The 27,240-nt window shown below is 43.8% G+C and overlaps 2 protein-coding genes across 9 annotated transcripts in view; one reads left to right on the top strand and one right to left on the bottom strand.

Moving 5' to 3' along the window:
- Positions 1–14,556, top strand: part of nbeab (neurobeachin b) — a 116,871-nt gene extending 102,315 nt beyond the window's left edge. For 4 of the 5 annotated variants that reach the window (XM_011608593.2, XM_029844290.1, XM_029844289.1 and 1 more), the window contains exons 49-58: positions 2,270–2,437; positions 6,163–6,252; positions 7,497–7,674; positions 8,604–8,675; positions 8,766–8,921; positions 9,226–9,396; positions 11,205–11,306; positions 11,390–11,586; positions 11,681–11,832; positions 13,058–14,556. In XM_011608593.2, coding sequence (XP_011606895.2) covers positions 2,270–2,437; positions 6,163–6,252; positions 7,497–7,674; positions 8,604–8,675; positions 8,766–8,921; positions 9,226–9,396; positions 11,205–11,306; positions 11,390–11,586; positions 11,681–11,832; positions 13,058–13,148 — 1,377 coding nt within the window. In that variant the 3' untranslated portion in view covers positions 13,149–14,556. Of the gene's footprint in view, positions 1–2,269; positions 2,438–6,162; positions 6,253–7,496; positions 7,675–8,603; positions 8,676–8,765; positions 8,922–9,225; positions 9,397–11,204; positions 11,307–11,389; positions 11,587–11,680; positions 11,833–12,025; positions 12,375–13,057 lie in introns of those variants that run through there. The other variant, XM_029844292.1, reaches the window with a different exon arrangement.
- dclk1b (doublecortin-like kinase 1b) lies at positions 4–27,013 on the bottom strand. 4 transcript variants are annotated; one of them, XM_029844300.1, is made up of 16 exons: positions 26,433–27,013; positions 25,709–26,091; positions 25,277–25,623; positions 21,428–21,527; positions 20,916–21,032; positions 20,476–20,570; positions 19,494–19,581; positions 19,251–19,420; positions 19,044–19,163; positions 18,814–18,960; positions 18,191–18,324; positions 18,023–18,100; positions 17,841–17,937; positions 17,652–17,732; positions 17,459–17,572; positions 4–1,248 (listed from the first exon to the last, which is right to left on the bottom strand). In XM_029844300.1, exons 1-16 carry the CDS (start codon positions 26,504–26,506, stop codon positions 1,150–1,152), a joined length of 2,244 nt encoding a protein of 747 aa, XP_029700160.1. In that variant the 5' UTR covers positions 26,507–27,013; the 3' UTR covers positions 4–1,149. The 4 variants fall into 4 exon arrangements, with proteins under 4 accessions (XP_029700160.1, XP_029700159.1, XP_011606894.2 ...); XM_029844299.1 differs by lacking the exon at positions 4–1,248 and adding an exon at positions 14,701–16,432 and having other exon boundaries at positions 17,841–17,934; positions 26,433–27,012; XM_011608592.2 differs by lacking the exon at positions 4–1,248 and adding an exon at positions 14,701–16,432 and having other exon boundaries at positions 26,433–27,011.
- Between the last annotated feature and the right edge of the window lie 227 nt (positions 27,014–27,240).

Below are 27,240 nucleotides of genomic sequence, written 5' to 3' on the forward strand. Positions count from 1 at the left end.
TTCTATGTCAAGTTCCATTAAATTAGCTCCAGAGAACAGAAGAGCCAGGCGGTGTTCAGGAGTGAATAAGTGATGATTTTACCATCATCATGAAGATCCAGTGTGTTCGGATTGTCACTGGAAGATAAGTTTTAAAAAGGAATCATTTACATTTAACCTTTTTGTTCCACAGCAGTATATCTTCCCTTTTCTTCTCTTCTTTGTAACCTTTTCACGTGTCTCTGTCTGCTTGTCATTTTCATGAAGCATCTAATAAAGTTCACCCTTCAGTTCTGGCACCGTACCCCTCTGACCCCGGTGATGTCACCAAAGGACGGAGTACACGATTCCCTCCATGTTTTTACCGTTTCTACTGGGCCTCATGATTTTGGCTGCTCGTGTGTGTGAGCGTGTGTGTGTGTACGTGTGTTTAATACAGACAGCCTATCAACATGTGGTCCATGATTCCCAGCATGTTTTAGGAGCAACACAGAGACTGAAATCACGATCGGCACGGTCTCCTGCCGTCATATAAACTCCGTTCCGCCTTAAATCTGGAATCATTTACTGTACAACCACAGCTCTCCTCCCCACCATGACAAAAAAAAGAAAAATCACACAAAAATTTACATGATGGATGGCAATTGCCTCTACTTACATGAATGCAGATGCATTTTGAACACATTTTTCCCAACACAATAGAATCTTCAAAACACAGAAAGCCAATATATCAGTGTCAGTATACCGTCCACAAGGTACTGATGTTTCCCAGATTTGTTACTACTACTGCCCTTTAAAAATGCCCACAAGGGCACAAATCAAGTAGTCTGTGTTACTTTTATTGTTGTAATTAAAGTTCCACATAATCCAGATTTACAATTAAACTGTGACATGCTTCACAATAGATTTGTGCAAACACTTTACATACAAGCCTTTTGTTGTGCACCTAGGGTGTGTGTAGTGGTGTGCAACTTTGTTTTGAGTTTACTTTTGAAGTTCGGCTCTTTAAAATCCAGAAAAACTTCCCTATTTCTGTTGAAAATTCCAGGACCTCCGTGTACCTATGCATCATAAGGTTTTGCCGTCGCAGTGTTTTTTGGCGATGGAAAGCAACACTTGACCTTTTCAGCTGGAATGACAGAGCTGGGCTGGTCTCATGGCAGCGACCTTTTAGCGTGCACGCAATACACGCCGCCCGGCCGAGCTCCACGAGGCTGGTGTACAGGCGGAATATGGGGAGTCAGGGAGTTGTTTTGGGCATGTCTGCAACTGGAAAACAAGGGGAGAGGATGACAAAAGGATTACGGTGGAAATATTCACACTGTTGAAGGAAGCACACGTGATGTTGCCTCACATTGTTACATCCACAGACCAGTGTCTGTCCCAGAAAATCACAGTCTTCTGCCTGCAGTTTTCCATCCTTTTGTTTGGCTCCCTCACTTGCCCACTCTCTTGCTTCCTTTATTATTTCATTGCTGTCAGTGAATCTCGCCCCCTGCCTCCCCCTCTGTCTCTTTTTTCCCTCCCTATCCTTCTTCTCCATCCCTTCCTCCCTCCCACTTCCCATCTTTGCATGTGCCACTTTCAATTGTAGTGATATGCCCTGTGGCAAACTCTGCCTCTGTGTGCTCGAGCAGGCTTTGTTGGTAATGGCTGTTGTTCCTGATGTGAGGGGAGGAGTGTAAATTCCTCCAGCAAAGCCTTATAGCGGGGTGTATGGGAATTATATTTCACTCTGTCTTGCGGCAATATATTGAGACCTGCTCTGTGGCTTCTATGGGAAGAATTAGTTGATCCAAAAATACTCAGTAACATTCCGCGAGAAATCATGTTCAAACCCAAACAAACAGGCTGTTAACAGTGGCTGGGATTGCATGCATAAGATGACTGAGGAGTATTACATTCTGATATTAAATTAACACTTTAAGTAGCTCATTTTCAGAACCAGAATACATTTTAACTGTTAATCAATACCCTGTCCTGGATTTGATGATATACTTAGATTAATTTTAACATAAGCAAAAAAGGCTTGTCTGGTCCCTGCAGGCACAGCCGATTTTGCCGGTGTTAGTGATTACTCAGTCATGTTTTTGCTTTTTAAGCTGTATATGATTTATGATCAGAATATCCCAGCTGTTTTAGGAACATTTCTTAATTGGGTTTATGACACTTGGTGCAGTGAAGGCTCTTTTTAAAGTGAAATCCTACTTTTAATTTTATTTTTTTGCCGTCTGGTCCACATGCTGCTGGTGTCCCTCTCACCTCCACTTGCCCTGCAATCCTCTGACAGGCCCTGGAAAGCGGGTTTGTGTCGAGTCAGCTGCATCAGTGGATTGACCTTATTTTTGGCTACAAGCAGCGAGGCCCTGAAGCGGCGCGTGCCCTCAACGTCTTCCACTACCTGACTTACGAGGGCGCCACCAGGCTGGACAGCATCACAGACCCTTCGCTCAGAGAGGTACGGCACACACGCATCACCATGGAGACAAAAGCCCATTGCGATTTTATTTTCTTGAAGGTGAGGCAACAACTTCCTGCCTGTATTTGTCCCGACATGTGCTGCAGCTCTGGGAACATTCACATCATGCCAATGAAACTCAGATTTGATCAGAGTTGGAGGGTTCACTGTTGTTATTTTGGGATCATTTGGTTTACTTTTACTTGCCTGAACAGCGTTTTTCCTCCACCTTCACTCCCTTTCAGCTGTCAAAGGTCAAACAGTATATAGGTGATGAAGTGAGATATCTTTTTCTTGACTAATTAGCTGCATATCTATTAGAGAGATGCATAACTCCTTTATAGCCTAATTGCAAAGAGGGGAAAGGGGACCAGAGACTGCAGCAGCTGGCGTGCATTGTGGTACTTTCCAGTGCGAGCTTGTCTCCTCCTGTGATATCCACCATCTGCTGTCTGCAAAACAAGTCATTTATATACTGTCACTTCCAGGGGCGCCTTTATTTATCAAGTGACCACTATGCAAATCACCTGCAGAAGATTTGGCTGATCTAATTACTAAAACATATTGTGTTCAGTTTTCATCACTTTTTGAAAAGGTTTTGACATTGGCTCTTTTTTTTTCAATTTCCATCAGGCTGAAGGCTTTTAGCTGTCATCCACCTGATTGTTGCCCTGAGACAGGACAGTATCGTTGAACGTTAAGAAGTCCGTTTCTCAGACACTCTAATTGTACCCAGATGATGGTATTGTGACATATGATTGTTTTTATTTATTTATTTTTGGAGGAAACAGGAATTGGCCCGCTAATTGCAACCGATGTAATGTTGATATGATGAGCGCTAATTAAGACAAGCCTTCATCCCTTCAGTTCTTACTAATTTCATGTTACACTCTTTCTGTCACAAATATAACCTTGTGTAGAGAAACGCCGCCATATTCTGGAAATTGTATTATTGTAACGGATCACACGCATATAATTTCAAGTATTTCAATTTGGCTATAAATCTGCATGCAGCAGTTTTGTGGCAGTAGCTGTGGTGATTTCCTGAAAGAACAGAATTCCCACCACTGTTGGCTGTTTGACACAGGCTGGTCTGAGTCAGTGAGGTGCAGCATGGAAAAGTGCCATATAAATGTCTTGGTGAGACGTGCTGAAACGTGACGATTGACTCCAGGGTATTGATTCATTCAAGGCCTGACAGGTAAGGCTATGGATCTGGCATTAGGCACAACAATTAAGCCATTTGAAATGTCACGAGAGATGGGTCCCGCCCATGCTTCAGGTAGAAACGATGACACACTCTGATGTGTCGCCAGGCCCGAGTACAATGACAGCTAGCCTGGGAACGATGCCCAAACAGCGGTCCTCCTTTGTGGCGTTCCTCCTGACAGCCCCCTCTTATGGAAAAACATGACAGCAACCCCTCGATTCAGACCCCAGTGTGTCACTCAGAAATCAACAGACAAATTATTCATCAGTGGGACATCGTTCCTCCTCTACTGCCCCCTCTACAACAAAGATGGAGTGGGTTTTTTTCAGCCACTGAAGGGCTTTGAAGCAACATTAATCTCACCGTAATATTCACAGCTTCGTTAAAATATGGGTGTTTTTTACTTGACCTCAATGACGAGAAGAATTCTTTCAGGTGTTCAGCGTGTCACGAGTGTTTGGTAATCGCTGAACACACTGCTTGAAACATTTTCGCCCCCATACGTTGCACATGTCAACTTCATACCTGTCAATCAAAAAACACCCTGAGGATAATTCTTTGTTAGCATTTAACCCGCGATAAGATCGGTTTAAGCACCGTTTTATTGGCGTGGGGAGAATTTCTGTTTTTCAACTCGAATTAGAATGTATATGACTGAATAAGTTCAGTGTGGTTTTTGTTTGATCATAAACTAAAAGCAGGAACGCTTCATGAAATAATTTTGCGCCGGTAGGTTTACTCGTGCTGAACTCGGGTGTCAGGAGTCAAGGTTGATCCCACAGGGCTTCGTGGTTCACTGACGGGCCACGTTTGCATTCTCGGTGACGCGGCTGCATTTCTGATCATGCTGTTTGGGGATGGTTCTCTCCTGCGCTCATTTGACCAAAAAAGAAATGATGCCCACACGTGCACACATGAGGGCTTGTGCTGACTTTTAGCTGCTCAATCAAGCCTCTCAATGTTGCTTCCACATTGGTTTGGCGGTCAGTGTTCTTTGCAATAAAACCAAAGGGGAGATGACATAAAGCCATCAACTGCCAGCTCAATGGTTTCCATAAGATACTTCTCTGACAAACCTTTGAAAGGATTATGGTTGAGGCACCTGAGATATATTGGCTTGTTTTGAACCTTATAACGTTAATACGAAACAAATATATCTGGACAAAATCTTCCCTTTTCCATCACAGAAAAAAACCTGGTATCCAGGTTACTACTAGGATGTTCCTTTTGTAATACAACCATCACATGATGATTTGATGGTGATGATTTCCACATGGACCTGGTCTTTCTCTTCTTTGTATCAAATTTCCAAACCCGCGCCGACGTCGTGACCCTCATCTTAAACCTAACCTTAAATAGCCACGTTGTCAGTCGCTTATGACTTGACAGACTGGCTTGTAAAACAAAAAGAGGACGAGCACTTAATGGTTGCCAAATGTGCTCACCAACTCGCATGAAACTTTGGCTGCTGCGCGGTGGCACTCGGCTGCGTGCACAGACTTTTTTGGTGGTGTAGAAAATAGGAAGTGACCGAGGGGTGTTGGGGTGACTACTTGGCTTGCAGGTGGCCTGTCCCAATCCAGTATCACCTCCAAACTTCCTGCGCCACATCTTCCCATGTGACATGTGCTTCCCAATAGGCCCCTTTGATAGTGAGTAGTGTGTACAGGCAGAGGAAAATGAAGGCTAGTCACCCCAGCAGTCAGAAGGGCGGGCGTTAGGCTGACTGATGTGTGTTCCATTGTGCACGGTGGCATTGACAGACATCTACAAGCTCCCCTCTGATGGTGGAAGTGGCTCCAGTCACATCAATCACTGCGAACATCAAGTGCCCCATTTCAGTCAAGCTCCGCGGCTCCTGCTGCTTATTTTTTTCACCACTTACTGAAGTCAAAGGACATTTTTTTCCCTTTTAAAAAGAAATGTATTTGCTAATAATAGCAAAAGCGTCCTTTGTGTGACTTTTGCTGGTTTTACTTTAGTAACACAGGCAGTCAGATTCTCTGCTCATATTCCATCGTGCGCCCTTCATCAAGGCTCCCACAGGCAAATCATCCTGGGCTGCCTGTGTGATTTCGTGGCTCTGCCTCACATGGATGTGTGTGCACGGAAAGACTTTTTCCCCCTTTGTTTCAAGCACAATAACATCTAAAAACGGGCCAGTCTGCCGCACTCCTGGCTGCATGTCACTCCAGGTTAACGTTTATGAAGCCGGGGCCCCCGCGACTGGAAATGGGAATGGTTAACTGAAGCATGTTAATAGGAAAAGGCTTGTCTCTTCCATACTAACACTTGGATGACTCTGCAGGCTGAGGGGGGGAGGGGGAACACAAGGGGGATTGGGAGAGCTCCCCTTTCCCCCATTGCCTCCCCCCACCCCCCCTCTAAGAGAGCCATGGCTGAGTTAGGATTTGCTTGCATTGTCAAGTAACGCATTGACCCATCACTTTGATGCATATTGATTGTGACAGCCCCCCCCCTCTCTCCCCCCCTTCCCTCTCTCCCTTTCCTGCAGGCCACAGAGGCACAGATCCAGCACTTTGGACAGACGCCATCTCAGTTGCTTATTGAGCCACATCCTCCACGCAGCTCCGCCATGCACCTGGTGAGCACACCGAGCATGCTGGGAAAATCCGCCAGTAACTCTATTGGTGGTGGTGGTGGTGGTGCACAAATATGAATTGTGCATGCCTGTGTTTTTTAATGAAGGCTTTGGGATTTTGTACATTTTACTCTTATTTTCCTCTCAAACCAAAGAACCAAAGCTAAATATTTTAGATGGTTTGTCTCATGTAGGTCACAGCCCTGCAGTATAGGGACACTTTCTCAGTTCCAGCATGTTTTACAAGTGTCCCTGCGCTCCAACAGTGTGGCCTAAAGGGAAGAGTGATCCCTACTGGCTTAGAAGCTCCATTTTTCTGCCTAAAGATGAGATTCTTGTAATAGCCAGCCTGGCCCTTATTATCTCCACATGTTTCTTCTTCTCCACTAAAAAGTTTGTGAGTTCATCTTTTGCTTTTCTATTTTTTTTTCTTCCTGCTTTTACAACAGATACAGCTTCTTTTATCCGCTTCTGTCCAGACATGAAACATGTGAACTAGAGCTGAAACTTTTTAAAGATTCCCAGACTTCCTCCTCTGATTCAGTAATTACACACTGCTGAACTTCTCACCTTTAAGAACGTGTGCACTGTCTTCATTGTTTTTGATTTAAAAAACACATTGCCTTTACTTTATAATAAATCTAACATACATTTTTTGAAATGCACACACATTGATCATATAAACATGAAAGGGAGTCTTAAATCATATGAAATAAAACTGCCACATACACAGAAGTTAAACAGGCACTTACCTGACCAGACTTTCTTTTTATTCTGACATTTCCCGTTCAGACTTGAGCAGTTTCTAGATCACTGACTCATGTTTAATGAACATTTCTTATTGGAGTTTTGCATTGTTTAGATTAAAATATGGATAAATGCCCAGCGTCATAAAATATAAACAAGAAAATTGAATTTGCTGGATTTTTTTTCATTTTCTGTGCGAAAATGAAACCACCTAATAATGTGGTTCCACATAACACACTACATATTATTCCAGAGCTTGTTTAAAAACTTTATTTCAAATCTTTCAGTGCATGAAAATCAATATACCATCTCATGTGGAGAACCTTCTGTGTTCTGTCCTTTCCACTTCGCTTGTCTGAACCTAGTTTTTACTCTGCACCACTCTAATTGCCTCCTTCCTTTAATTCCTCCTCACATGTTGCTACATACTTTATCTCCATTTTAAAGCTCTTGCTGTCCTCTTTGTCTTTTACCAAATTTTCTGTCTTGTCCTCCTTCAGAGTCCTCTCATGTTCAAGGATCAGCTGCAGCAGGACGTCATCATGGTTTTGAAGTTTCCATCTAATTCACCAGTAACTCACGTGGCGGCAAACACCCTCCCCCACCTCACCATACCCGCCGTGGTCACCGTCACCTGCAGTCGCCTATTCGCCGTTAACAGATGGAACAACACTGTCGGTGAGCAGAGCCTTGAAGCAGCATCAAGACTTAGGGTCTGGTTCATAATTGTGGAATGTACCACTGCAGGGGTCCGGGAGGTACAAAAGAGCGGTGCCTTCTAAAAGGCCAAGGGCTGTAGTTTATTGTCCCGCCAACTAGACTCAAATTTGATGAAACATGGAGCTGAAAAAATTGAAACGGTATCTTTGACACGTCCAGAAATGAAAATATATAACCTTGTAAAAATGAGCTCTGTCACACGTGTTACCTACCACAGCAGTAGTCCTCAAAAATCACTTCATCATGATCACACACAAAGCTGCCCTCCCCTCATAATGGAGCTGTAGCCAGCTGGCTGTGTGAAAGCCTAGTACCTCCTAGGTAAGTTGACCGTGAGTGTTTCCACATGTTCCGTTTCAGACGTGTGCGAGCAACATTACCCACAGAGCCCCTCCCTGGGAACCGGCTTCACCTAAGGGTCAGAGGGCCAATGCATTGGTTACTCGGAAATTAGGTCGCAACTGCACCACATTCTCCTCACACGTCCCCATCTGTCTCAGGAGAAACACACGGCGCTCGGGACCAAAGAGTCCAGCCATACCGAGTGGCTGCACCCACGCTAATGAATGCAGCTGGAGCCGCTCGCCGTCCCGTCAGAGGGGAGGGGAGAGCGTCTCACAGTAATGATGATGCAGCCTTCATAGCAGCACCCAGTTTTTAAGCTAAAAATGGCTCCAGATGCAGATACCCTCCCCCCCCCATTCAAATGCCCCTACATTCCGTTTGAGCTATGATGAAAACAAGAGGCCAGGAATACCCTCAAATGCTGGAAGAGAATTAGGTTTGGCACTGAAGGGAACAGGTGTGCGCACACACACACACACACGTGCAGAGATTACAAACAGCCTCACTGATGCATTTCTGCATGTATTCCTGCCTGAATGGAGGTCTCCGAGGAGCACCTGGCTACTCTCTGGATCAAGCCCATCACCTCCCCATAGAAATGGATTGTTTAGTTGGTGAGTAAATCCATCTATTTTCTGCGTTGGTCAAAACTCATTTCAATCAAATCTTCTAAAGACTGCCCCCCACCCCCCCACTTGTTACAGCCAACAATACTGGAAGCAACAAGCGTCAGATCACAGACTTAGTGGACCAAAGCATCCAGATCACCTCGCACTGTTTTGTGGTGACAGCTGACAACCGCTACATCCTGGTGTGTGGCTTCTGGGACAAGAGCTTTCGCGTGTACTCCTCAGAGACAGGTAGGCTGAAGTGTAAACTCCATTTTCTATAAAGCTGTGTGCTGATGTGAGGAGGACTGAACACTATAAGGGCTGTTATACCACTAACCCATAAGACTTTATTGGGATATTTTAATTTGCTCCTTTGCTGGTGAAACAGATGCAAACATGTCTGATTTAATGCAACTAAATAGTTTTAAGCCATTGTCACATTTTCTCCTAAGTATTGGATATACTTCACTTTTCCAGAATACCTTTAACAACCTTTAAAATATGACCCAATGAATCAAACTCAAAAGCGTTTATTGTGTGTTTATTTCTTTAGGCAAGCTGACACAGATCATTTTTGGCCACTGGGATGTGGTGACGTGTCTGGCCAGATCAGAATCTTACATCGGAGGAGACTGCTACATTGTTTCTGGCTCCAGGGATGCAACGCTCCTGCTGTGGTACTGGAGTGGGAGACACCATATCATCGGCGACAACACCAGTAACGGTTAGCAGAGAACACACAACCATCCAAATCTGAATTTTCTAGTGACACATACTGAATATTGAAACACTTATTGGTTTAATTTAGGGTACTCAAACAAAGACCTATAGCAATAGTACCTAGAAAACCAAATGTGAGGCAAAGGGGAGATAATTATCTGCATCCGGGCTGCACTAAATTAGCGTGATTCATTCTATTGACGTGCCGCTCGGAAATGTAAGACTTTGGATTTCCTTCCTGTCAAAACGGCTGAAGTCTGTGCACGATTTTGACTCTTGTCATTGATTATTTCTGCTCTTAATGCATCAAGATAGACGGTAGCAGATGCAGCATAATGGTGCAAATAAGAAGCCCCCGATAGTGCGAGAGGTGTTTGTGCCCGTTTGTGTGGCTACAAGGAGAGCTTGTTTTCAGCTGTCATCCATTTTCATATCTGAAAATTTGTTGTGAATTTTCTCCAATTAACTTCACTGGAACTCAAACAGTTAATTAAGAGTTTCAGCTTGGCTGCCTCCAATTAGCAAGGGGCAATCGCACTTGCGTTGCTGCTGCAGGAGAACAGTATTCCCTTGACATTCCCAACACCATTCAGTACATGGACAAAAGCTGCATAGATGGTTGGGAGGAACTGAGCGAGTGTCTGTTCACCAAATCAAATCCCTTGTCAATATGGGATCAATAGACGTCTCTCTAAGCAACACTTTGGGAGTAGGGAATGTTTAACGTTATTTGATGCAGAATTGTTTAAGTAACAGCAATAATTAGCAGGAAGCATTTTTCATGCATTCCTTAACCTCTTATTTAACCCGGTCTGCTGATTTCAGTCTTTTATACGTCCTCTAACGTTAACGGCGGAAGGTGTGAACATGTCATACCAGCCACCAACACCCCACGAGGGCGTCGCACGTGTGTAGTAATTAAAACGGCATCGAACTCAATCACAGTCCAGCCTCTCTGGCTGCTCCCATCACGCTTTGTAAGGGGATATTTTCACCAGGTAATTGTGGTGGCTGACTTCAGCTCGTCCCAGGGGCTGGAAGAGGGTGAGGGGTGGCGCGGGGAAGGCTGATTGAATCTTTTGTCGGGTAGGTGAGCTGCACAAGGTTCTTTCTCCCTCTGGAGATTTTTTTTGACACGTGTCCTATTCAGCTTCCCTCAACCTGGGGTGCTGGGGCTGACAGCCTGCTCAGGTCCGGGTCTCTGGGGGACCCAACGGCATCGATCACAGTCCAGCTTCCCTGACTGGACCCAAGCAGCTGAGCTGGAGGAAGCGAAGATGATAGTGGAGAGGGTGGGGGGTCTAACATGTCCCCACCATCAAGCAGGACAAAAGTGTCATCTGGTTGGCAGTAAAACTTTCACAATATTCACCAAATGTCACCGAGGGACTGCAAATAGCAAGGACCCATATTTTTCCCCACTTTTACCTAAGTTATTGTACCTTTCTCCATTATATCTGCATTTTAGCACTTGATTATATTCTGACCTAATTACACCCATTTGCAACAAGGACTCAGAGAACATTTAGCAATGATTGGGGCTTATTTCCCATTAGTGGTGCCGCTGCTGCACAATAATTTAGGCAGTATTTGTGTTTGGCTGCTGGGAGCCTCCCCTCACTAACCTCTCCCCTGGCCATCATCAATCATGTGACACGTGGGGGGAAATCAAATGGTTTGATGATCAGTAAGCATTGCTGCATTTGCATGACAATTCAGAGACGTCACGGTGAGCAGACGTGTGGCTCGTCTCGCTGCCCGCCGTTGATATTTCGAGTCAAACTAACTTTTGTGGTATGTCTGGCTTTGAAGGAGACTACCCAGCACCTCGAGCCGTTCTGACGGGCCACGACCAGGAAGTTGTGTGTGTGTCGGTGTGTGCAGAGCTTGGCCTGGTCATCAGTGGAGCCAAAGGTTAGTCCAATAATAGAATTAAAACTGCTCTCTCAACATGTTGAGACCACAATATTCAGACTTCTGTGTGGTTGCTTTGGCAGAGGGTCCATGTCTGGTCCACACCATCACAGGAGACCTTCTGCGGGCTCTGGAGGCTCCAGAGCTCTTTCAGCGGCCCCGGGTCATCTCTGTGTCCAGCGAGGGCCATTGCATCATCTGCTATGAAAGAGGTCGCTTCTGCAACTTCAGCATCAATGGAAAACTGCTGGCACAGATGGAGGTCAAAGACTCCACCCGGGTGAGGTGGCAACACACAAAAAGAGATGGATCCAAGCCTTTTGTCGGGTTGTTGGCTACTTTATATGCTCACTTCTTCTCTTCTCTACCTTCAGGCCATTGTCCTGAGCAGTGATGGCCACAACCTGGTCACAGGTGGTGATAACGGTGTGGTGGAGGTGTGGCAGGCCTGTGACTTCAAACAGCTCTACGTCTACCCTGGCTGTGATGCAGGCATCCGGGCCATGGACCTGTCACATGACCAAAGGTCAGCGCAGTATGTCACGTGTGTAAACATGTGGTTGGTTCTTCTCAAACAGCTGACCCAAATAACTGTTTTGATTGGTCTTGAGCTCAAGTATATACAGACATATTTCATTACACCTTTATGGACTAATGAGAGAATATTGGTGGAGCCAGAAGACATGACCTCAGAACTAATTTTTTTTTTTTTTTTAAAGGCAATCAGTCATCCCAGAACATCAATAACCAGCCAGAAAATATACTCAGACACCTTTATTACATTAACTTATTTTTACAGACTAAATATACGTGCCAATATGGGGATATCTGTTCCATTTTATTTACAGAATCTTTAGGTGGGCATATGTGTTTGGACGCATTACTTGGCAAAGCCATGTATGTTTGTGTAGGCTCATAAAAAAAACATGGTTTCAAGGATGTCATGCATTTTAGTTGGGCGTCCACCAGCCTTTTCCATGTTGCCATAGCGACAGTCGTCTTCTGCAAATGCATCAATTTTGCAGAAAGAGGCAGCGTGCACGCATACAGCAAAAGGCCGTTGGCAGGTCAGCGACATGTTTTTCTCCTTCATATTTGCACTCTGTGGGATTCGTCAGGAGTCATTAAAGTTGGCAGCAGAGACGTGACAGTGCTCGCTCCAGGGCGAGAGGCCTGACGTCATCTTGTGACCCTGGCAGTCAAGAGTGGTTAAAGAATCTGAACATTCAAGGCACACTTTACAGCCACAGGGTAAACCTCTCGCAGGGACTTCCAGGGTGACCCAGGAGTGAGGCCTTTCTCTTAAACAAGTCAGCCATCGCAACCACGCAACAGCATGTAAATAAAATTAACACACGTTTTCAGTTTAGCTTAACAAGTCCTCCATGCTAAACATTTTGAAACCAGTTAAGATGACTTAGGTAAGAAGTGAACTCGGCTCAGGCCGGCCTGCTTCAGCTGCTCATTGTGTATTGAGAACTGAAGCCCTGGGGGTGCAACAGTACAAGATGACCCTGTGAAATCAGCTGCTTTCCCTACATACTTGAGGGAAAGAGGCAAAGTTCACAGACGGATTCTGCAGAGGGGGATCTGATATTTTACGGTTGCAGCTCTGATGACCCGCGTATCATTCACCATGACACAACTTAACTCATTCATGGAACCATCTCTTACACTCATTCCATCCTGCTGCTGCTCAGGTCCTTGAGGAATTCTCTTTGTAATTCAGGATTTGTTCCCCCTCTCCACAGGACATTGATCACGGGCATGGTCTCCGGCAGCATTGTGGCATTCAACATTGATTTCAATCGGTGGCACTACGAGCATCAGAACAGGTACTGAGCAGAAGAGCATCAAACCAATGCCTTATCCATGCTGGAGGGCTGGAAAACAACCATGGTACCATCATTGGGTTTTTTTTTCCCCCATAAGCATGTGAAGAGGGTCTTTGGTGAACCACTACTGGGATGCTTTTTACTGCCGGTTTCAGCGAGACCAGCAGTAAAGTGAGCCCGTTCAGTTCAAACGGGGACTGGAAACAGGTTCAAAACACAATGTAGCTTTTAAGGTCTTGATTGAAACTGTGAACATTCAAAATGAGTGATTTTCTGTTGGAACATTTATATGTTTATACGGGGCGGGAAAAACATGTTCATTGATACTTTTATATGAAAAAAGAATCTAAATGGAAGATACGCATACACTGTTAGGTGAACCAGCTTGGCCGCAGTTTAAATCCCATCTAAATGTTTAAAATGTCTCCATTGCATTTCAGAGAATAGTTGGTTAGGTGTGTAGGCTTTTTGTTTGCTCATTGTTCGTGATCAGATGTTTGTGACTAAACAGAATTGTTGCATTATTTGTTGTGACAAAAGTAATTTAATCTGAATTTCAACCTGAGCACTAACTGAGGGATTATGAAATATGTACTGGAACAACTTTAAATGATGGTTCAGATGCTTCCAATAACAAATCCAGAGGCCAAAATCATGGAGGTTCTGGTGTGAAATGCTAAATATGCAAATTTGAAGTTTGCATTATGATTTTCTAAAAGATGCTACCTTGTCTGTAGTTCTAGAGCCACATTGTGCATTGACAGCAGCTAAAATAAGGGTTGTGTGTGTCACCATTTTTCCCCACAATAGTCCATCCGTGCAAAAAAAACATGTATTGTAATTTAACAGTGACCCTCACTGATGATGCTTCAAGATGTCTCCTGCATGGAGAAAGTAGCCACATGCATTGCTCAGGTGTGATTTTGGCACATTCTTCCACACAAACAGGCTGTAAATCTTAAACTTTCTGCATCCACCCTGGTTTTGTCTTCAGCTTCCTGGTAGAAGGCAGCAGGTTTTTATCCAATTTATTCAGCACCGAATGCGGAAAAGCAGCCCGACGCCATGGTGTATATTATAGCACGTGATTCCCATTTTGGCCCTTAGCAAAGTCTTCTAATACTCACTTCACTCTTCTGTCAAATCTCATGAGGAGCACCAGGTCATGGCAGGTTTATAGTGATTACGGCCCTAAAGGTGCTAACTGAAAGAGTTTCTTTTGTAACCAGCATCTTTTGCAATGATGAGCTCTTTGTGTTTGATATTTTCTTGATGTCATTACTCTACATGCAACAATTTCTGAACTCAATTGTGTTGATTGCTTATGGTGCAGATTACTTTGTCACAAATTGGTGACATTCTCATGCCAATAGCACCTTCAGAATCATGTTTGTGGGGAAAATTGTGACATGTTCAATCATTCAACTACAGTAAATCTACCCATTAGGTTTGAAATTGTTTGCATCAAATGCACTTTTGTTTCAAACTTTATAAAGATGTGAATTGTTTAGCAGAAATTTGCAGCTGTGTTGTAAAAAAATAAATAAATGGTTAATTGCTTTTTCAGGAAAAGTGAATTTATTGTGTCACAATTTATTAATGTAATCCACATTAATAAATTGCAATTAGCATGCTTAAGCACGCACGAGTGAGAAGGTGGAATTTTAGGGAAGAAGACTGTACAAGCTTTTTGTTTGTCTATACTGCCATCTACTGTCACACTGCGAGACTGCACAAAATGTGCCTAAATTACGTTTCGGAAACAGACGTTCTAGTCTTGATCTCCACATTTCTTCTCAGACTACACTAGAATTTTCCATCCACACATTATGGGACTATTTGCACATAAAACATTCATCCATGACCACATAACACTGCAATTTTTCTTTGAATGCCACTACTTCAACACAACTTTTGCAGCTACTAAAAGCAAACACATTCCAAAATCAGCCCATCAACATGCTGTCTTTGTGCTTTTTGGTTTAACACAAGTGAAAAACTGAACAGCCCTTTTACAACAAAAAAATTGTGATTTTACATTTCTAAAAATGTTCATACACATTTATGTACAAGTCTTAACCGTAGTATCAGCAGTCTTCCACTGCAATAGCACATACCTGTAGCTGTGTAGCAGGTTAGAGGACAGGCGTGTCAAACGGAGGACAAAGGATGCTTTAAATACACATGCAGGTTAAATGTGAGGAAAGATCTTCTCACTTCATGTACAGCAGCCAGAAGATGTGGCTTATAGATCATTGAGCTAACTGTTTGAATCATGCTGCAATTAAAAAGTAATCATGAATCTTAAAATAACTGGAAGCACTATTGTTTTCCTGTGTTTCTTCAGTAGAAAAAAAAAGACAAAACTAATTGCCATTAAGACGTTAATTGCTGTCTGCAAACACCTGCAACACATTCTGACTGTTTCCAGCATTTGAAAGGAAAATGTTTAAGTACTGTGCTTATTGGGCAATAAACCTAATTGCACTTAAATCAAAATATGCACAAAAAGAAGGCTGCACAACGCGGCACCAACATTCATCTGTATCACCCAAGCATACAGCTTCACCATTCATAGTCAAACATTGCTGTCCTCAATGCTGTAAGACATAAGCTACCAGATAGCAGGGCAAATTTTACCCCCCACACCAAAATGTGCTCGGTCAGGGTTGTGGTACAATTTAGCAGCATTTGTCATTTTGTGTCTTTTCCAGGTAATGCACCAGGAGTATGGAGTACTACAGTTAAATCCAGATACTATATGTAATGTGCCTGAACCCGCTGAACCAACCATTTGTATTTTCAGAATTATTAAGGAAGCAGAAGTCCTTTCTGCAGTACACAACAATGACCGCGGGAGGGCACTAGAATACTATTAAATCAGTACTTGCTGATTAAGAAATAAGGCTTACGCAATTTGGCGACACATGAAAATATCTTCATAAACAGTTGCATGCTCAATAAGTTTTCAATAAACCTCATGGTAGATGAATTTTAAAAAATGGGTATACATTGAATATCAAGTCAGCACACTGAATTCAACCTTCACTCCACCCACTTCTCCATTAAATGCTGAACAGTGCTGTGGCCTCAAAATGGAGAGATTGGTGAACGCACGGTGTCTGCTGAACTTGGTGAATAGTCCTCAGACTCAGGGTTGGACTCAGACGGGGTGAAATTAGCACTGTGGGAGACACCAGCACCCACAGAGTGTGGGAGCTGAGGGACAAGCTTCACATCCTGGTTGCGTCTTCGTCTGAAAACTTGCCTCTCTTTATCAAGTGGCGTGGTCTGGGAAAGGGTGACATAGCATCTACCGTTACTCCAGTCTACAAGACAGCATTTGCTACACTACAGTGGCCTCTTGTGAAGAAATAAAACTCAAAGTTCCATGCTTCACATGCACCCTCAAATGCAGTAAATGTCCTCCGATATGGAATGGATTAAAAGCAAGAAAATACATGACCAGGCATAAGCAAATGGCGGCAGCACCAATTTAAGTCATGTTATGAACTAATGGGATTAATGTGGGGAAAAAAAGGGTGAACAGTGATAAAGGGTGGGGGCGGGCAGAAACACTGGCTCAAAGACCTCAGAGGAAATGGGACTGCCAGCAATTTTCTATGGAAGCCCTGATAGTTAGCACTACACTGTACCATACCTTATCCAGTACATTCCTGGATGCTGGTTGTGGTTCAAAGAGCCTGACCGCTGCTGGGTAAAGTCCTGGTCCAGCTGAGCAGAAACAGATCAGCGCAATCCTGAGATTCACCTTGAACTCACCGCGTTACTGAGCGGACTCGAGCTAAAGCACACTGCTCAATGATGTGAAAGGAAAGAGGCGTCAAAATGGGTCGCTTTAATCTGACTATTTCAACCGTCACAAATATTTTGGAACCGTTACGGACTGCTTCAATTGCCTACAATCTAAAACATTATGAAACAACAGTGCAACCAATCCAATTCCTCCATCACAAGTTGCTAAAAATGTATTCCTTTCTACAATACTTCAAACACCAGAATTTAAAGATTTCCATACAACAGTACTGACAGTCCGTTTTTAAAAAAAGGGTTGAATGGTCAGTAAATGAGAAACAAAGCATGGATGATGCAAGGTCAAAGATGGATGATTTGGCTGATTTTTTTGCTGCCTTTCAAGAGCAGCAACAAACGTCAACACAGAAATGCAGAAGTTATTTGCATGCAGAAGCAGCAGGCAGATGTTGTTGCCATTCAAAGGAGCTGTGATAAAGCAGAATCATCTAAAAGCACGACACAGCCTTCTGCTCCAGAGCCGCACACGGTGTAAGAGCTTACCGTGATGACGGACACTCCTGCCGAGGTATTGCTGAGCTTGGGCCCTGTGTTGAAGTGCTTCTTGATCTTCCCAGCCACAGATAACTGGTTGTCATTTTCCGACACGCCATCATCCTGGGAAATGCAAACAAAAAGTCAGTGTCAAATCTGTTTACATGCATGTTCCCACCTAATTCTGCCATGCTGAACTCACATTGACCCATGGATGGTCGAGCACCTGCATGGCTGTATATCTCTGATCCATCTCCACCTGTAGCATCCCAGTGATCAGAGCCTAGAAAACACAGCATGTTCGCTATAATCATGTTTTCCAAGACACCACAGGCATGAACCAATGATATAGTCACGGGGAGAATAATGGAATGGACTTCCAAGCTCCAACCTTGGCGCTGTCAGACACATTGTCCCAGTAAGGTTTCGGGAAATCAAGAAGGCCCTGCAAAATCTGCTGGAAGAGCGCTTCCTGGTCATCGCCGCTGCTGGACAAATGAATTCAGAGTGTTTTGTAAGTAATGATGTCAGTGTGGAGTCTTTGAGTGGTTCTTTTACGACACATGTGCGTACCCACGGAACGGAGGAAAGCCACAGAGCAGAATGTACGTAATCACACCAGCTGCCCAGATGTCAACCTTGAGGCCATATCTATGAAAGGTAGACATCATGTATTAGACTACACACATTTGAGAAGGAAAAAGGAGGAATCCGTGGAGAAAAAGGAACCATGTGACTCACCCCGTCTCAGCAATGATCTCTGGTGCAACATAAGTGGGCGTGCCACACACCGTATGGAGAGGCCCGTTGACCACTGTAGCCAAGCCAAAGTCACCGAGCTTCAGTGATTTACTGCCATCTTGATGCTCATAAACCTGAGAAACAACAAGTTAACCTGAGGAAAAGCAGAACCAGCAGCTGCAGTCGCCAGTGAGGCAGGTTTAAAGCCGACCTTGATACCTTCAGGTAGAAAGAGAAAAGAGCATCTAAACTCATTCAGGATAAAACAACATCTACTACTGCTGTTTTAAAATTAGATCAGAAAAACTGGATAGAAGGCGAAACGTCTTCAAGAGAAGAAACCCAGTCCAGTTGACATAGAAAACTACCTTGGATACAATGACCTGGATGATTGAGAATCTACACAGACATCAGAAAAACTGTATATAAACCCTAACACAAAAAAAGTTCCATTCACTTGTAAATTTCAGGTAACCTTTTAGGTTCAAATCCTCACTGATAGTGAAGGTTGCAGGACTCTTCAGGCTTTTATTTCTTACTCTAAGTTACTAATCATTCCAAGTTAATCATACTAATACTAATCATACTAAGTTCCATTCCCCCCTCTGCAGGGGGGTACTCACCAACAGGTTTTCTGGTTTTATGTCTCTGTGGACAATATTGAGGCTGTGCAGGTACTTGATGGCGCTGGCCAGGTTGAAGAGCATGCAGCTGGCGTCTCGCTCTGTGTATTTGTTAGAGGAGATGATTGCGTCAAAGAGATCGCCGCCCTGGAGAAACAGCAGTGTTGCGTGACTGACACAACCGGCATCACACCAATGTCTCCTGAAATTCTATGTTAAATACAAAGTACCTTTACTAACTCCATGATGAGGTAAAGCTCATTGTGAGCATCAATCTCTTCAATCAGAAGCACAATGTTGGGATGTTTCACACGTCGAAGGATGGATACTTCACTCTGGATCATGTGCTCCTGAAGTCAGTCAAACAACAACATAATGCTGGTTATGCAGAGGACACTTTAGTTTCACCAAATTCGTGCGAACATGAGCATGCCGACCTTTCCCCTGCATTTATTCTTGCTGATGACCTTCAGAGCATATTCTCTCCCTGTGGATCGCTCCACACACTCTCGGACGACGGCAAAGTTTCCGTCCCCCAAAGTCCTCCCAACTTTGTACCTCTCTGCTATGGAGACGGGGATGGGGGGGTGCTCATCCATCAGCTCCGCTGTGGAGTAACACGAGATAAGGTTGGGAAGGTAAAAATAGAAACGTGTCCAAAAATTGTGATTAGATCCTACCTTCACTGCCGGGACCATCGCCCTCATCCATGGAGCTGCAAACCTTCGTGGAGGCTAAAGAAAGTGAAGAACCACTGTGCTGGGATCCCTGAAGGGAAGAAAGAATTGTAGAGAGTGAAAATACTGATGCACTGGTCAGGAAATCAGGACTGAGGAAGAAAGATGTTAAGAGCCTCCTTATACCTTAAAGGAAACCCCGACTATGAAGACATTTAAGCCTTGTTAGATTGCTTTCAGGGCACAATTGTGTAGGTCCTGCCTGTTTGATTCCACACTAGGTGAAATACATTCACCTGAATGACTGACAGTGAATTGCTAATAATAGCAAGCACAATTATGGCTGTGGCTATCATGCCTTTTCAATTCAAGGCTGAAAGCAACCAAAGTCAGGATGGCAGTGAGGGATCTAATGGATAACCTGGGAGACCAGAGTGGGAGTTGTTTATGAGCACAGTGCATTCCCATCCCTACTGATGGGGAATCAGTCTGCTGCAAAGAGATGCTGGTCTGTCTACATGCACTTTCCCCACTCAGTCCATTTTCTATTGCCTGGAAACTGCGACTAATGTCACACCCTTATTTGCCTTTCGACTGGAAACTACACCCAAAAGTGGTGCAGAGCAGCATTTTGACCCACTGCAGTGTGAGTTGCAGAGCACGTCAAGAACAACTTTGGCAAAGTTGGCCCCAGAATGTAATGCACAATTAGGTATCATGGTGGACTAACAGAAAAAAACAGAATCTAGCTCTAAATTATTCAAAACCACAACACTATTGGTGTTTTTAATGCTTGTTTATAAATTGGGCCCCAAAAGCAATCCAATGTGGCTTAAATGTCTTCATAGTCGGGGTTCCCTTTAAATAACCCACAGCACTTGATGGTGATGTGGGACAATTAATGCTGATAAACCATGAGGGGAAAAAAGCCCATCAAACCAACAGATCTATCAGGAATTAACATGGAGAATAATCCTTTCATTACCCGCCGTCTTCTCAGGCTGGCTGGACTGGTGGGAGATGGACTGGGAGACTTTCCAGAGCGAGGAGTGGACAGCTGACTGCCTGCAGTGCCATTGGCTGTGGATAGAGTTTATTTGAGAGTAAGACTGGAGTGGTTGCTGGATGAGGAGCTAGATTATGGACTATGATTCCAGTTAGAGAATCAAGTTGCTTCTGTGAGAAGTGCGGAGGGATCCGACTGGGTTTTATACATTTTATTCTAAAATTGAGCTTGGAAAGGAGGCTTATAGCATTACAGGTTCCAGAGGTGATGAACTTATAGTTGCTATCTAAGGTTGCATGCATATAGGCTTGTACATGTGCGGTAGTTGTAAGGCTAATATATTGTAAGTATATGCAGCTATAACTAAGGTGACAACTCAATTTTCACTGACTTGTTTGTCTTTCAGGACACACATGTACCTGAACTAGTGGATGATGGCGATTTACTCCTGCGAGACATTCCTCCACCTCGGGGAGAACCACGGCCCTGCAAAGAGGGGAGGCGGCCGTACGATGCAGACTTTGACACTCTGCATTCTGCAGAAAAAATAATAGCGGACCGTTATCAGCGAGTTATCTGTTGGACTGACGGTAATTATAAGGGTGCAGACAAAAAGAAGCTTCTTTTAAAACCAGGTGCACATAAAAGTCTCAGTATTGAGCAGTGTAACCGGTGGCTGTTTTTAGCAAAATCTCAGAGCCACAGATCATGAGAGAGATAACAGTGTTGTGCACATTCATCAAAATGAATCTAGGTCAGGAGAGAGAATAGCGATAATGGTGAGTCCATCTGTATTCAGTGGAAAATAAAATCTGTTTTAACCTTCTCACTAGGTAATACAAAGGACACAAGCCTTCAAAGCTTTCCTCAACATGGCCCATGACGGGAATGATTCCAGCTCAGTTTTGCATCCATTCCATAAAACACTCACCATTTTCATCCAGGTTAAAGTCGTCCTGATAACGGAACTTCTCAGGTCCACAGGCAAAGAATATATCATCTTCTGCAAAGAAGTCCTGAAGACAGGTGACCTGTGGAGATAGAGGCTTTTGTGAACTCACTAGAGTGGCACCAGACAGACATCCGTAGCATCAAAAAGCCATTAAATATTAAAAATGAGCTCTCAGTCATTAAAAAGATCAGTATGACACATATTACCTCCTGAACCCTGGTCTAATGCCATTTATGAGGACTAAACTATAGTCGCGTGTGTACATTTATGCATAAAAAAACTTTACCAAGGTTTTCTCAGTTCTGCCGTCCTAAAAACTCTAAAATATGATAACAATAAAACTAAATATGGATGTGGATTAAATGACATTTTGATGCTTTTGTTAATAGTCTCTGCATAAATTTGATGGCAGAGATTCACACAAATTACACATTACATTTCGGCCCAGATAACATGCGTTGGATGATGAAGCTGCTTCTGCTCCTGATGACTGTGCACGCTGCCTCATGAATAATTGAGAATGCTTATGGACAATCCTGACCTTCTGCTCAAGGATAATAATGTGCTGAACTGAGGCTCCATCCAAAAGCTATTTTTAATTAAAATGGTTTTTAGGATTAATTTACTAAAATCCTAAATTAGCCATTAGTTTAAATATATTGTGTTAAATCATTGGAGTTGATGGATGAAAATAAGTTATAGTGAAGATAGTTAAAATCAGAATGATCTGATAAGGAGTCACAAGGAGCTTTAAGGGAACTAAAAACTTTAGAGAGCTGAACATCTAATGTGGACATACATTATTCATCGTCTTCTCATTATGGGGGAGAGAGTTCAGCAGGAGTCTAATGAGAGCACTTAAATACTTAGAGATCTTGGCCAGAAAAGGCCACCACGACCGACCGTTGATTAAACACCACAACACCATCTTCCTTTAGTTATGACCAAAATCTCTCTTAATAAATACAGTTTCAAAAGGTTGGTAACAGAAGGGAAATTACTACAACTACTCCAAAGAGCCAAAGCATTAAAAACAGGGGGCTTAGCATTGTCTTTCTCTGAGCATCTCTGCCCCTCCCCACTGCTTCCAGGGGGAGGAGAGCTGCACAGCCATTTCCTAGGCAACCAGTCAAATCAGGGGGAGCATGGCTGAGTAATAATGAGGTGTCAGATCTGATGCGGAGCTGTGTCGAAGCTTTAGCTAACAACAGCGTCAACGTTCAGGTCTGTGGTAAAGAATTAAGGACCACCTGACATCAGGATTGAAAACATCTCATTCTGAGCAGAGAAGTTTCATCACCGAATCAAAACAGATGATTTTTGCCAAAGGCTAAAAACCATTAATCAATGGCCCATGTCCTCTTCACAGCAGCTGTGTCCAGAGTAGTGTGATAAAACATGCGCGTGCGTGTGTGGCTCACAGGTTTCATTATGGACAAGTTATTCATGATGTGCTGCTTTAATATACTTGTACAAATTACAAATTTACCATCTTACTTGTAAACCTGGAAAGCATCAGTGTGAAGCTTTTTATCGATTACTCATGTCTTCTGGCTCAGTGACACAGCAGCTTCCACCCCCAACAACACACACCCACGCACACGTGATCGATGTGTTTCTGTCAAAGCACTGATTTTTTTTTAACCTGCAATTTCCAAAGACATTATCTAAAAAAAAAAAAAAAAACTTGGCATGAGGTAGGTCAACACCATTAACATGAATTTAGAATTAAATGGTGAAAAACCAGATCTGTTCTCGTGGATAACTGGAGCTCTCCAGGGTTCTGAACCTCCAACTGCAGGGAAAGGGCCAGGGGAAGGCCTCTCTATCGTTTAGTCTTTTTCTAATACAGTCACAAGACATGGCACATGCAGAGTAAAATATATTATTGTACATCATATTTATGGTACTTTTTGTACATGACGTACAAAATTAGTGTGTTCTGACCTTAACACACACATGCCACATTTTCTTTAGATTTTATCTTCCACATAAGATAATGAAAAGGTGTATTTATTTTGTAAGCCAACAGTCTCAAATCAGGTTTGTTTTCAACAGCCAGTTCACAGCGGTCAGTGCTAAAGCAGCCAGACATCCCCTTTGATCACAGTAAGAGGTTTCAAAATGTCAGTTAATCGTTACTCCCGTTACTGGGGAAACGGCAGATGACACTTTTAAAATGTAGATATAAAATGTGCGATAGGTCTATTATACATGTATTCTAATATTGCTGAACTGCAGGAGAAACTTAAATCATTTATAAAACATGTATTCTCAAGAGTGGAAACAGAACAGATACAGGCGCTCGCTATGTTAGCATATTTTTCAAAAAGATGTTGACGAGCGCGAAACCCACGATCGATGATCTAAGGTTCAGAAACTGCAGGACAAAGACAGACAGTCCAAGGATTGGGCATCGAATACATGATTCATCCTCCAGATCCACTAATAGAAAGATTTTAAAAATACCAGCATTCCGCATTATGCTGTGTAAAAAAAAAAAAATCTTAGGAATCTTCCATCCAACCATCTGTTCACTGCCTTTTAAAAAAAGAATAAAGAGGAAAGAACACCTCAAAATCAAGAAATTTTAAAAATTAATACACACATTGAAAGACTTACAGTTAACATGAATATATAAAAACTGTCCTAGATAACCAGATTTGACACTTTCACAGTAGAAATAGACGATGGAACACGTTTCATGGCAAAGGGAATACTTTTTGCCATCTGGAGCTGTAACATGGCAACAACTACAAAAAAGTAGAGCACAAAGCTAAAGGCATACATGAATTATTACCTTTTTGCCAGATGGCACGAATAACTTCAAAACGGGGAATTAAAGCAATGATACCTGGCTGTGAGTGCTTGCAGAAATACAGTATATAAACACAAATCTTGATTCAACCAGCCTTTATGAGGGTTGGTGATGTGCAGCATCAGAACTGATATGTGAGCAGACTTGCACGTGCACCGTGGTCAGGCTGTCAGCAGCTGAACTTTCATCTTAACATATGAACCCTCACAACTACAGTCCCAACACCACTGCTGTACCACTGGGCTGCAGAGGCTGTTCCTTAGCAACCAGCCTGGGGAGAAAAATAAATACATTTAAATAATGGGGGGGAGGGGGTGCAGTGGACAAAACCAGCAGGAGGGATGAAAAACTTTTGGATAAAGAAGGATGATCATGATCATCAAGATGGGGGGGGGCACTATAATGAAGATGATCTACTCAACATTCAAAAATGTTTCACCAGGAATATGATACGGAGCCCTAAAAACCCACTTTGCTTCATACATTTAGCAAATATTCCCAGTTGATTTAAGGTTCACTCTGAGGAGATTCTTAAAGCCACAACTGCCTCAAAGTTCAAAAGCAGATTTCTGTCACCCCCCAAAGCCTTTAAATGGTCACCTTAAATAACCAAGTGTCATGAAGAAGACAGGTTAAAATAAATGCCATGAAGAGTCCAGCAAAAGCAGCTGGAGTGACAGCGCAGTGATGCACACAGGTCAGCGTTAACCACACCATAAACAGGGTACGAGCCACTTTATTCACAGACACAAATGCAGCTGAACTGACATATGAAGCTACTATTAAAGCAGGTTTGCGTCATGCCTATGATGCTGGATGTGACCTTGGTAACGATGATGAGTGAATATTCACCATTAAAGGTTAAGCCACCACCGTAGTGCCATGAGACCATGTACCATGAAAGCACTGTAACACATCAAAACAACGTGCCACACGTGTATGCTTCCAAAAACATGCTAAGCACGAGAGAACCATTCAAGCAATTGGATTGGCCCCTGCTGAGCACCTACCAGCTTCCCGTCGATGGTGTACAGCCTCTTGACGGCTCCAGAATCCAGCTTGATGGCATCCGTGATATCAGTCAGGACCTGGTCGAACGAGTGTGCGGTCTTCTTGTTGAGCAGGATCCGGACGGCCTTGCGAGGCTTCACTCCACTGCGGATGATGGTCACCAGTTTGGGCTTGATGAAGTCTCTGCCGTCTTTGCCTTCTGGGCACACAGATTTGGCACTACCGAGAGAGCAGGGGTCACGGGTGGCCATGGCCATCCTGGCACCGACGGACCAGTTGGGATTTACATTCTTTGTGTAGTCCACCCTCTTATAGGGCTCTATGGAGGCGCAGACGTAGCTCTCGCCTGCAAAAATACAGACAAAATCCTATTTGCATTCACAAACACACAAATAATTCATTAGAAACTTTTCATGATTCTTACTCCTCACCCTCCACCAGCTGGTCTATGCTAGTGATCTTTGTCCGTCCATCAACGCTGTATATGGTCCGCACGCCTTGTGGCAAGTTAACGTTATCAGACAAAGATCTTGTCAGGTCAGCAAGTAGCGCTTCCAAGGAGCCAAACCTCTCCTGAGAAATGGCGTACAAGATCCCTTTAAAGTACCGGTCACCATTACGGTAGAAATGGACCTTCTTGGCCTTCTTCTCGGAGATCAGGGCTTGTAACGTCCTGGTTCTGTACAGGCTGCAGTGAGCACTGTGTGTGGGGCTGGGGAGCCCATTCCCTCTGGAACCCCTCCGTGTGTACCTCTGAGCTTTGTCCCGCTCGTCAAAGTGCTCCAGCTCCATGATGGCGCAGCTCTGCAATACCCTGACATGAAATAAAACAAGAGGGAGGATTTTTACTACAGGAATAAGATCTTGAACTTGTACCTGCATAAAACATGAGAGGAATTAAGCTCACTGTCAGTGTAGTCTACACTCCAGATGCTGCCGCTCACACACACACACAAACACACACACACACAGAGTAACACGTCACACCCATTTCATTCTCCACGTCTCATTAAAGCGTTACAGCAACTAAACACACATTTATCTGGACTGCACAGGAGGATGCGTCTTTTACGATATCCTGGCTGAATCCTCATTATAATGGCTTCAGGATTTGAATCCATTATCTGCTGCGTGGTCGTGCGCGATCGCGCTTACCTTTGAGGCGAGGACGGGACGGAGGCTGCAGGACGTCTGTCTGAACGCGCAACTTCTGTCGATGAATGATTCATACATCTGATGCCTCAGATGAACCAGGCGTCCCTTTGTTGGCCCTGAGGATGGAGAAGCCTGCCGGTGTGTGTGCGTGCGAGTGTGCGCGTGTTCACATGCAGAGAGGAGGCAGGGCTACCGCCGGTGTGCTCCCCCCACCCTCCCCCGCCTCAGCGCGACCATTGCAGTGGTTTCATGCCGGCGTTCTGGCCGAATAGCAAAGCGCGACATTGCCCATGAATCCATCATGGACTCGCTTCAAAGAACCCAATTTAGACCGTAGGAGGCTGAAGATATCGACGCCATAATTGGCAGTGAATAAACTTTCTCTCCCTCTCTTTTCTCGTACAATTTAACCAGCAGAAACTGGAATCGAACGCAGACAGTCTAACGACGCGTCGTCACCTGCGGCGTCCACACAGGTGTGATAATTGTATTTGATTGACGCCGGTGTGGAGACGAAGGGGGTTCTGAGCAGCCCTGTGACGTCATCCACACAGGACCGATCGGATGTCACGTGGCCATGTAGGCGCTGCTTTTATTGTGAACCCGTACGTGTTCTTTATTATTGCAATTTAACAGTTTCTAAAAGGGTTTTGTTTTAGTCAGACAAGGGTTTGAAGATGTTTGTTTCAGGATAGTGCTGGTTTGACATCATCTTTTGTGAATTTTATGACTCACATCCTACAGCAGAAGATGGGGAGCTTTGACCTCTGACATGAAAAGCCTCCTCCAGCAGAGAGTCTGACCACCA

The sequence above is a fragment of the Takifugu rubripes genome, chromosome 11, assembly GCF_901000725.2.
Source record: "Takifugu rubripes chromosome 11, fTakRub1.2, whole genome shotgun sequence".
Classification (NCBI taxonomy): Eukaryota; Metazoa; Chordata; class Actinopteri; order Tetraodontiformes; family Tetraodontidae; genus Takifugu; species Takifugu rubripes.

Excerpts from the sequence above, each read along its gene's own strand:
- dclk1b (XM_011608592.2), bottom strand. The coding sequence starts at position 26,506 with ATGAATCATTCATCGACAGAAGTTGCGCGTTCAGACAGACGTCCTGCA. Across the intron at positions 20,571-20,915 it reads GCCATCATCCACTAGTTCAG|CCAATGGCACTGCAGGCAGT; the intron begins GTACATGTGTGT and ends CTCTATCCACAG. Across the intron at positions 17,573-17,651 it reads TCGACCATCCATGGGTCAAT|GATGATGGCGTGTCGGAAAA; the intron begins GTGAGTTCAGCA and ends TGCATTTCCCAG.